Raw genomic sequence first — 12,229 nt, forward strand, 5'->3', positions numbered from 1 at the left:
AATGTGTCAGACTCCACAGAAAGGGATGGGTTAACCAGTAAAATTCCTGCTCACCAACCTTGCTCCTGCCACAGTCAATTCTGTGAATTCACAGACACTAAAAATTGATTTAAGTATGTGCTGTAATCTCTAATTCCTCCATAGCAACCCTTCCCATTTTCTTGCTTGTTTAGCTCTCACATAAAGATGCCTAGTGTCTTCCTTTCAAGACCCATTTTTAACAAAAATCACTCATCCTTGCTTTTAATTGCCGGAAGTATTTGTATTTTAGGACTTCCTTTTTAACTACAGAAAACCACATCTGCCCCATTTAAGACATGAGGTTTTGTTAACATGGTATCTATGCAAAGGACAGTAGGGCGGGAGGGAGGGGGCAGAATTCCAGGGAGAATTCAGTCCGCACTTGAACGTGCCTCTTGGTCAGCCAGCTGTTGACCAGAGCCCAAGCTTGTTTCGTTGTGTGTTCACCATTCAAAATCCTCTGTCCCAGGACACTAGTTCACTTACTATCTGAACATCAGGACTCTACTTAAGATGTAACAGAAAGAAAATGAAACTGTTGTCTTAGGACTCCGCTGCAGTCAGATCACGTGGGCCAGGAGGACACATGAGTCACGATCGGACTGTGATGCAGGAGGAAGGGTCTCTGTACAGAGAGGAAGCCCTATCACGACAGCCGCAGATGATGTTCTGAACTAGTGTGGACACTTTTTTTTTTTCTGTAAACCTAAAATTACTCTAAAAATTAAAGTTTTTAAAAAAATTTTATTTAAAGAAAATAAAAACAAAATGAAGGAAGGAGGTGGGTGGGGCCTGCCTGGCCAATAGCAATTTCTTGTGCTGCAGACAGTGGGAATATCAGAGCAGTTGTTGCCTTTTCTGCTCTTCATGGTGCAACCTCCCCCCAGGACCTCGGATGTTCGGTCATGAATGAAGTTCAGTCTAATGCTGGCTGGTGTTCATGGGACTTCGGAAAATGGGAAGAGGAACGATGTCCAATGTGGGAAGCAGCAATGGAAAAGGCTTAATGCTCACAGGGGAAGATCAAGAATTTGGTACTAGAAAGAATTTGGAGTGGGAGGAGATGACGAGAACGCAGAGCCCATGAAATCTTTAGAACTTCCCTGTCCAACATGGTGGTCATTAACCGCGTGCCTATTGACCGCTCAAAATGGGACTCCTCCAAACTGAGAGGGTTAAACTAGTGTGGGAAAAAAAAAAAGTCAAATATCACAATAATTTTATACTAATTACAAGTTGAAAATATTTTGGATATAGAGGTTAAATAAAATATATTATAAAAATTAATTGTACCCTGTCCCTTCTTGCCTTTAATGTAGCTGTTAGAATATTTGCAATTAGACACATAGCTTTGCATCATATTCCTCTAGAATCCTGGGGAAAGTCATGGATTCCCTACAGTAGAAGGACTAGGGAACTTACATGACCCTTTTTGGTCATTAAAGAAGGCAAACTAATAAAAACATAAAAGGAAAAGAGGGTAACTCCAAAAGTTACGACACTAGACGGTGACATTGATAGATTAAATGCAAGAAAACATATAAGAATAAATGACTCATTTATTTTAGCAACATTTTGTTAAATTGAAAAATAATTCCCACACATAGCAAGTACTCAAAATAGAATTTAATCTAAGGAAAAATTTAACTTTTCAGGAACACATTTACAGTATGAAACAAAATACATGGTACATCTTTGAAACATAAATAAGTTACATGTGGTCCTTAAATTTAAACTAGAATAGAAAAAAAATAACCCCACAGGCATTGATGGATGTGAGTTCAAGCCCATAGGGTTTGATGGATGTGTATTCTAAATCCTTAACATGCTGAATGAGGGACTGCTCAGATCTGAGGCTCGCTCACACTAGAAATAGCAAACACATACAGAGCTGCATTCATTTATGGGATGTATTTATTTCATATCAAATTTATCCCTTGAACTATGTTTTAGGAAATTTGAGTTAAAAAAAAAAATATATATATATATATAGCCAACTCTATGTTAACTGAGCTGGATGTAACCAGAAAACAGCCTTTTCTCTGACATGATATTAAAGTGGCCTCAGTACCTCTTTGCTCTATAATATACACCTACATGGTATTCTGAATCTGGAATCTGCAGACTTCAACCTGGGTTAATTTAAATATCATATGGTCTCATCTCTATTTTATAATAAGGCTACTGAGCCACAGAGACAAGTAACTTGCTTGAGACCACAGAGTTACTTACTGGCAACGGCAGGACTCAAGATACATGATAGCACCCCCCGGCATTCTGGATATAACCCTAATGTTTCCTGATGATCACCTTGGGTTGTCTAAAAACTTGGGTTTATTAAATTTACTCAGAGAGGTTTCAGGGAGGACCCAATAGTCTCTACATAATGCGTATGGCAGCATTTTTTTTAAAAGTGAATTTGTGGGTACAGGAAATACAGTCCATTTTGTAGAGTGCTTGCCTAGCACACACAAGGGCCGCGGTTCAAATCCCCAGCACCACCAAAAGAAAAAAAAAAAAAGTGAATTTGTGTATATTTAAGGTTGTACATGTTATAAGATGCACATTCAGTAAGATGATTACTACAGTGGAAGGAATTCCCTCAGATCACATAGTTAGCCCTGCCCCTCTGTGGCGAGCAGCTAAAATCTAGTCTTTAAGGAAATGCGTACAACACACAATCATCAACTGTTATTATGAACAAAGCACTAGGGAGCTCAGCTCCTACCCCCACCCCTTCTCACCCCAGCCTCACATGCAAGTGCTCTCTCTGAAAAGTGTACACTTAGTGAAAGAAACAGCTGTAGACTGCAGAAAAGCACCCTTCCCCTTTTCCCAGATATTTGAGAGTCACTTGATTGACAGCCTCCCTGGCCGTGGAGAGATAGTTCAGGATGGCTTTGCCCAGACTCTGTAACCTAAGACACTCAGAATGAAGCCCAGTCCCAGGAAGGAGGTGGCGACCACAGGCGGGGTTCATAGGAAAGTTACAAACAGTCTCAGACTCTGCCTCTCCCTTCTATCTCTCCCTACATCCTGCCTCTGCATCCTGAACTACCCAGACACGGCCTCAGCTCAAGTAACTCGTATCTCAAATCAACACACACAAACCACTCTCTTCCTCCTTTTTCCCAGTCAGCCATGCCCTTGCTCTGGAATAACAGGCCAGTGATATTTTATACCACGATGCCCATTTTGTGAACCCCAGGAGAGAGGCTGGAAATCAACCTCAAATTGGTAGATTTTTGGGTGACAGATAGTTTTCTGCTTGGAGGCCTCCCAAAAGTTCCTTATTAATTCTCACTTCTACACACACACACACACACACACACACATACACGGAAGTCAATGACATAACACACCAATTGTACAGTTTTCCAGTCCTCCTATCACTTATGGATATTGGGACAAGGTTACTTTGCAGGAGTCCCTCTTTCTAAAGAAAAATAAACAAAGCACAAAACACAAAACTGCATTTTCATTGTTTTTCCACAGAGCTGGTCCCTTCTCCCTGGATCGGGGACCTCAGCTTACACCTAAAGGCCTGTGAACCATTGGTCTTGGGAAAACCTGGTCTTCCCCTTCAGGCCTAACTGAATCTTACACTAGAGGCTAGTGGTTCAGGGACCTGCGGGCACTGACGTGTCCTCCAGGGGCCTGGGATGGCAAGACAGGGATCGGCACTGATGGAGACATGCCACTGAGTCGGGACGCTGGTGACACTCTACCTTTGCAGGTAAAACATTTGATGTGGAAGTGTCTGGTCTGGACCCGGAGTACCTCGCCCTTGCACGGCTCCCCACATTTATGGCAGTGAATGACAGGCTTCTCTGATGGGTGGTGAGGGTCCTGCGGGTGGGCCACTGGAAGAAAAAGAAAAGATCCAGGTGAGGAAGGTGGCATTCCTACAAGTGTCCTCACAGCAAGGCATAAATGTCCCCACCACCCAGTATCAAATGAGCGACATGTCAAATCAACAAACATGGTACTCACCCCCATGCCACAACCATTGGGTCCACAAATAACTGCAGTAGTGGCTTTAACAGTCCCTTATGGTGACACCAGGCTTGTTCCTCTGTGGAGCCTGCTGTTCCTCCCTCTTCCTCCCCAACTCCTCTAGCACAACATAACCAGACCATTAAATGCACACTCTTGTTTGGTCAAAATTCTTGGCCTTTGCTGTAAGTCTTTCCCTTGACTCAGCACATTTCAGCAGTTCACTGTAGACCATGAGGTTCCTTGAACCTGGGGACCATTTCTTGAGTTCAGGCTTTTTCTCCCCAGTTGTCTTTCTCCTTTCTCCCTAAGCTCCTTGGGATGTAGCAAAAGGCTCAGGCCTCAAAGGAGCCCAGAAAATGTTTTTATTTATCTATTAATTAGTATGTGATGGACAGTTTTGCTGCAGAGTATTTCCTGATCTTAATTCAGCGCCTCATTTAACCCGTTGGAGGGCTACAGGACCCTCCCATTATGTGCACAGTTCCTGACACACACACACTGTGGGCAATAATTAAAAAACAAAAACAAAAAAATCATTCGGATTCCTTCAAACCTTAGTTTCCTTTCCCATAAAACAAAGGAATCAGGCCAGAAGATTTCAGACCCTAAAATCACCTGGAGGAGCTTACAGGGATTATTCTCTCCATTTCCAGAGTGTGGTTTTCAGAGAACAGAAGTTTCTGTGACTGCCCTGTCCCGGGAATAGGACAGACAGCCTCTGCTTTGCACAAAGCCATGGCAGAAGGCAACGAGAGGACACCTGTGGCTTTCAGCAAACCAAGTGGCTTACTTAACTCAGTTTCTTCAGCCAGAGTATGCACATGGCCCTTGTTGCTATGAAATTCCTTTTCTGATTGAGGTCCTTAGAACCCATGCAATACAGAAAAATGTACTACATAAATACCTACATGAGGGTGAGATGGGATAAGAAGATGGAACCTAAATTTAATCAACCAACACAAGGAACAGACATGATTTTTTCTCTCATGATAAAATTGCATCAGGCAGGGCAGTGTGGGGCAGGTCCTGCTGACACGAGATTTAGAAAGCACCTTACAGGAAGGATGTGGGAAGCCGTCCTTATTTAGCAGAATCAGACTAGGTTGAGCAGTGGAATGCAGAGGCCTGGCTTCTAGGAACTGCCGGGAAGCATGTGGTGCTGCGTGGGGTGGTTCCCTGTCTCCTCCTGGAATTTTCCTCCTCAGAGGATGGCTTCCCTAATTCCACCCTATCCTCTCCTCACAGAAGAAGCTCCTCCTGGTCCTGGCCCCCTTTACCTGTATATTATGAATAAAGGAGAGTTGGGCAACTCCATGTTGTTGTAAGAGGCCTGAGCTGGTATGGCCCGACCCGTCACGCCCCCTCTCTTGTGTGTTTATTGAGTAGGTAAGTTTTTTGGGTAATAGAAAAACCGCCAACATCCTCCTCCGACAGTTAACCCTTTCCTCCTCCACACAAGACATGACAGAGAGGACCCCCACAAAGGAGCTCACTGTACATTGCAAGGACAAGAGTTCACTGTTTCTCTCAGACCCCTGTAATGTTCTCATTTTTGCCTGAAAAAATGTCTGAACAAGGTAGTCCAAATAATCCATTCCTGGCTAAATTCTCAGGAACAAGGTTCCTCTTGTGAGACTTTGACTAAGAGCAGGTATCACTTTGGATTAAACACTTGATCTCCACACTGGGTCCTGGGAATGTCTGGCCCAGGAACCAACCTTGCAATTCGCCTGCATTTCCTTATCCACCTGCTGGGTTCTCTCTTGAAAACCTGTATTTACAACAGAACTTGGTATTTTCTAAAGGAATTAAGGAAGGACATGCTATGAAAATCTCTCAACAATCACTGACTTTGAAAGTGATGTGTATCAAGGCCAAAAATCTATTTACCTTAATATTGACTTCAGGTGCTGGGAGAGAATATGTGAGCTTTTCTTTTTAGGTTAACTCCTGCTTCCCGGGAAAGTCACATTTATTGGTATCTACTAATGCCAGGCAGGTGCTGGTGCTTCCACCCAGGTCCCTCCATTCCATCCTTACCACCCTTCTCTCCCGGTGAGGTGGGCCATGTTGTTCCCATTTGGTGGATGAGGAAATAGAGCCTAAGCAAAGCTGAGTAAGGGTGAGTACAAAGATCTTCACCCAGGCTGGTCTGAGTCCTGGGCTCTCATGCTCCTCCCAGGGTATTTGTATAAATCAGGAAATTGTTACAAGTCAGACCATAATTTATTTAGCCAAGTTCAAGTGCAGTTCTAAAAGCAGCAAGTAGGGTTGGGCTTATGAAGGGAACACCCACATTGTGTGCTATAAGCATTCCCCAGCTGGGCCTGGTACCCACTGGCAATCCTCAAGGGAACCACGCTGATCTCCAAATCAGAACCCCTTGTGCCATGGATTAGAGAGGTAGATTTTTGTCTCACCCCAGTTAATATTGTTAGTATCAGAAAGACGAAAATAAATGCTGGTGAGGAGCTGGAGAAGGGAAGCTCTCATATACTGTTGGTGGGAAAGTAACGTACCCAATAGAGAGATTCCACAAAAAATTAGAAATAGAACTTCCATATGATCTAGCCTTCCAACTCCTGGGTATCCACCCAAAGGAAATGAAATCATTATGTTAAAAAAACATCTGACCTGCATGCTCAATGCTGTACTATTCACACCAGTTAAGGAATAGAATCAACCTAGGATAAAGAAAATGTGGTCTATGTACATAATGGAATATTATTTAGCCATAAAAAGAATGAGATTCTGTCATTTGCAACAACACAGATGGAATAGGAGGACATTATGCTACGTGAAATAAGTCAGATACAGAAAAGCCAGCATCACATGTTCTCAAATGCATGTGAAAGCTAAAGAAGTTGATCTCATAGAAATAGACACCGGAGTAGTTACCACAGCATGGGCATGGAGTAGGCAAGGGTGGAGAGAAGATGGTGAAGGGTATGGGGTGTGGCTGGGCATGAGGAATAACTGCTAATGTTATAGTAGGATAATGATGGCTGACAATAACTAACTGGATATTTCAAAATAGCCAGGAGAGAGTATTTTGAATGTCCCCCAATACAAAGAAATGATAAATGTCTGAGGTGGTAGATATGCCAGTTGCCCTGATTTGATCCTTACCTATTACATAGGTATTAAGCACACACCCTGTGCCCCCAAATATGTACAATTACTATGTGTCAATTAAAAATAAAAATACTTTTTAAAAAAATGTAGATTTCCCACTTGCCTAGGACAGTCAGGGATCTCCATTTTTAGTAAACTACTCGGGAGGTTCTTACACATACTCCAGGTTAAGAACTCCAGAATTCTTACATTTTCAGTAGGCCAGCTAGAGAAGGGTGTGAACAGCAAAGAGTAGTAGGACCATCTTTTTCAGATCGATATGAGAATATGGAGAATATATAGTGAATCCCTTAACTTCCAGCAGGATGCATTTTGGGATAAGAAATACTGGTTTCACTTAACACCGAATCTCTTACCATGAGCAAGCCAGCCATGCTGAGTAAGGATGAGGCAAGAAAAGTATCATTTCGCTTCTTGGCCTTTCTCTATGTCTGAATAAAAAGGAGTCAGTGCAAAGGCTGGCACCAGCCACGAAGGTCAGAATGGGGATCGGCATCTGCATTTTGCAAGCAATTCCCTTTGGAAATATATATTACACTGCAAAACTCTCCCTGCCCAGCATGACTTTCACCTTCACCCAGAGATGGTCCAGTCTCCTTCCCTTCACCCAGCAGCCCAGGCCGGCCCACAGTAGAACCCTCATTTGCAAAGGAATGAGATTTTCTTATTAGGTAATGACAGAATCCAAAGACCAAAAGAGAACCTGTGTATATTTTATATTGCAACTCAAATCAGTGTAGACAAAAGTATCTCTTTCCTTTTTAAGGATGAATACAGAAGTTCATTCTATAAAACTGTGTTTGAAAATCTGGTTATTACCAAACGTATGTTTGTTGGTTCAGTTCTACAATTCTGAAGTATGCCGAGTTGGTTGCAATGCAGACATGGTGTTAATGCTGTGTTCCTCTCATTTGCTGAATGGCTCCCTTGCTAATTTTTCTTTGATGGCGCCATCTTTCAGAGCCTGAGTGGTCCCTGCTTATTCTTCTGAGGGGAAAATTAGGAGCAAAGTACTAAAGAGTGACCAGCGAGTTATTCTCAGAGGTGCACCTTGCCTCAGACTTCCCAACCCTTTTCCCACACCAGCTAGTCAATGATTCACCCTAGAACTTAGGGTCAAGTTTTCATAGCTCACTAATTTTGTTGCCAAAATAAAAAGAGTATAATAAAAACAAAAGTGAGGTTGAACACTTTCTGAATAATGAGGAGATACACAGGAAGAGCCAAGAGTCTGTTAGCCTGAAAGGCTAAAGAGATTCTTCTATTACCTGCTGTCCAGTTTGGAGAGAGGCTGGCATCTCAGACAACTCCGTCTATCCTAAGGTGGAAGAGTTTTATATATATATTTTTTATAGTCAAGCAAAGTGGATTAGTCACATCGTTGAAACTCCAGTGTAGGACAGAAACCAAAAGTTCCTTTTTGATGCATTGTTTTTAAATATCTCAGGAAAGAGAATGGAATTCAGGCTACAGAAGAAATGCCAGTAACCTTCAGTGTCCTCAAGCAGAGGTCATTTCAGGCCTTAGAGAAAGGCCGCAAAGCCGAGGCAGAGTCTTTCCTCAAATCCAGAACCAGTCTTGCCCAAGCTACATCCTCTGGGGAAAAGACCGTGGAACTAGATCTAGAGAAATAGCACATCCAAGAAGCCACATTTGATAGGAAAATCTCTTAGAGGTAAAGATCACAACGAGGACTTGGTATGAGCTGTACCTTGCTCCCAGTTGCTGACATACTCAATATCTTGGTACCAAATGGCCACTCCCTGTCCCCTCCTCTCTTAACAGCACCATGGCTCCCTTAACCAGCCCGTGAAGCCCCACAGTGCTCTGCGGCTTCCACATCTGCTGTCTCATTTCCCTCTCAAGGGCCCTCTGAGGCAGGAAGAACAGGCTCTGTCCACCCCCTTTTACCAAAGCAGACCTACAGACCAGCCGACTCGCCCATGGTGACCCAGCCAGAGAGCAGAGGAGTCAGTGAATGAAGGGAGAGACTCCTCATCCAGAGCCATCCCCCAGTCGCCCCTAATCACCAAGGCTCCCACCATGGCAGTCACCCTCCACTCCTCCCTCGCCCACCAGACCCCCACACCGTCTCTCACCACCTGATCCAGGCCCTCAACCCCTCTTTCTCAGATTTCCCAGAGCTTTCCACTCCTGCTGTCTCCTACTCCAATGTAACCTGTGAGTAGTAGTCTGTACAGGGAGCGGGGACTCAGCTCTTTGCTTCCACAGGGTACAGTGTAAAAGGAGAAGAAGAAGAACTGGCTGGTGGGGAATCTGACAAATACACCACAGCCCGGAGATGGAGGCCAGTATCCGCAGTGTGAGCCACATGGACAGAACGGACCTCTGATGTGAAGGGATGAAAGTGGGTGCTGTGCCTATGTCCCCTCCACCCCAAACCCCCCTCATTCCAATGAGAAGAATCCCAAATTGAGATTCTGTAAAATAAGGACCAGTACCCTTCCCAACTGTCAAGATCATCAGGAGCAAATAAATTGAGACACTATCTCAACCAAGAGGAGCCTAAGGAGACAGGGCTACCAAGTACAACGTGGGATCCTGGAACACAGAAAGGACATGAGACAAAAGCTAAGGCAAGCTGAGCAAACCATAGGTTTTAGTTAGTATGTATCAATATTGGTTCATTAATCATAACAAACATGATACTAATGCAAGAGCTCAACAGTTGGGCAAACTGGGTTTCAGGAATATGAGAACTCTCTATTTTATTCTCAATTCTTATATTAAAGTATTTTTAAAAATAAAGTTTATATTAAAAAGAACAAAATAAAGTTTCCAATAGTTCTCTGGGTCATAATGTATCAAGTCTAAGGTTCTCTGCTAACTTTAGAGAATCTCCAATCACATGGCCCACACTAGCTTTTTAGATCTCTAAGATGGACCTAAAACTTGCTAAGTACTTATCACTGCACTAAGAAGTTCTCAACACCGGCAGCCCAACCCCAGAGACTGAGCACTAAAATACTCTACTATTATTTTTATTAATAAACAAATCCCCCTTGAGCTGGGGTTATTGGGCACTTCCTGATCTCGCATCTTCAAGGTCTCCACTTTAGTATTGCAATGGTTCCTGGTTGCTCACCCATTCGAGTCAGTCCTCACCCACCGAGCCCAGCCCATGACCTGGCGCTTCTCTGAAGCAACCACTGCAACTTAGGATGATCAAATATTTCCTCCCCTCCACGTCCTTGTCAATCAATTCAAACTCAGGCACTGAGAAAGTAAAAAGGACTTTAGTGGGGTCTAAGGAATTGCAGTTAGGGTGACACAGGTTCAGGGAACTCTGAATCATTATTCTGTAGAAAGCAGAGAAAGTGTGAGCTTCTATGTGATTTATTACAAAGTAGTAAAAATTCTTTTGTGGGGAAACTTCTGTTGGAGTTTAGAACAGGTACTGTGTGGCAGGGGACATGTGACCAATAGAAAAGAATGTATATGCTCAGCAAAAGTGTCCATAAAATAAGAGTCCAATAATCTTTTCTGTGCATCTTCAGCGTCTGGACACGTAATTGTCTGTCCCAGCTGCCTGCAGTCACAGGGTGACAATGACCAAAGCTCACACCACAGACAGCAACTAGAGTCACCTCACATCCTGTTTCCTAATGGCCTCTCGACTCCACTTTGAAAAACTTCATGTTACTTTTGACATAATTTTCCTCTTATTTTCATATTCTCTAGGTTGGAACAGCTGTACCATCACCCGGCACTTCGTTTTCTCTACTTTTTTTTGGTGGTTTGTTTTGCTTTTGTTTTAATGCATCAATCCTGATCTGATCAGATTGCAAGCTCCCTGGTCAATTTCTCCACTTTTCCAGAATACTTTTTATTTCAAATATTGAGTAAGATGAATTGTCATTTCTGTTCTCTGTTCACTTTTTGGATTAGGGAAAATAGGATTACCACCCAATACCAATATTGGGGCATCTCCCCTATGAAGCTACAGGGTCCTGAACTTCTGATATCAATTCTGAGAACACAATTATAACACTGTAATAGGAGACATTTATTGATCACTTACTATCTACCATCTACTATCACAGGCACTGTGATAATTAATTGATACAATCACAGATATCTTTACAACTCCCTTACAGAGGTGCTTTTGTATTATTCCTGTTTTGCAGAGGAGGAAACCAAGGCTAATAAGAGTTAAATACTTTATCCCAGACCACACAGCTAAGAAATAGCCTGAATCCGGAGACCATGCTTGGAAGCAGTGTGTTGGAGATTTCCACATGAAAATCATATTTGGGGACAGAAGGAAATGGAGCAAGGACAGGGGGCCCACCAGACTGATCACACAGCTCCCTGTGGTGGACACACAGCTGGGTCATCATCCCAAGGTAACACCTTTGCTATTAATTAAGCAGATGGGGAATAACACTTCAATATAAAAAGAAATCATTCTGGGCTGCAGCAGTTTATGAGAAAAGAACCCTTAGACAGTAAGGGTGGCTCAGCAAGGAAAGGTAGCCTGCTATGAGCAGCCTGGCGTGGAAATCTGCATGGGGTTGAGATTGCATTTGCAGGCCTAAAGTGATGCTCTGTGTTGGGTTGGTTCCTGCTCCAGACAGGAATCCTGTTCTCTTGGGATTCTATGTTCAGAGACTGCCTCATTACTTAGAATATTTTCTCTGCTACCTCCTTAATTCCCACTGAAATGTAAGCACACAACCCAGAGACGAGCTCTGTCCCACCTCCCACTCCCTTTCTTTGTGCTAGAATGGCCCAGGGAGCAAAAACCTCCAGAGTTTAAATAAATGCACAGGGTGCTTAATTGGCAGTTTACCCCAAAGTCCATCTCCTGCTGTGGCAAGTGGTAGTTACTCGAAGCTACACACATGGTTACCCCGTCATTAGTTGTCCCAAATGATCCTCCTCTTGAATTGGCCTCCACAGCCCCATTTTCTTATACCGTGTGAGTTTGGTAATCAGGATTATTACTTGGCACCAACAGCCCCAGCAAGAGGGCTGTGTTCTAGCTTCTCTGCCACTTGCAGCTTTTAACTTGGGAGATGTTCCTCAGTCCTTGTTGTTTTTCCAAACATAA

At 43.3% G+C, this 12,229-nt stretch overlaps 1 protein-coding gene across 18 annotated transcripts in view; it reads right to left on the reverse strand.

The window, feature by feature from the left end:
• The window catches only part of Ablim1 (actin binding LIM protein 1), a 277,478-nt gene that overhangs the window by 133,361 nt on the left and 131,888 nt on the right, over window positions 1-12,229 (reverse strand). For all 18 annotated transcript variants that reach the window (XM_047553301.1, XM_047553300.1, XM_047553302.1 and 15 more), the window contains exon 2: window positions 3,750-3,884. In XM_047553301.1, the coding sequence (XP_047409257.1) occupies window positions 3,750-3,884 (135 nt within the window). The remainder of the gene's footprint in view (window positions 1-3,749; window positions 3,885-12,229) is intronic.

Source organism: Sciurus carolinensis, chromosome 5 (genome assembly GCF_902686445.1).
Source record: "Sciurus carolinensis chromosome 5, mSciCar1.2, whole genome shotgun sequence".
Taxonomy (NCBI): domain Eukaryota; kingdom Metazoa; phylum Chordata; class Mammalia; order Rodentia; family Sciuridae; genus Sciurus; species Sciurus carolinensis.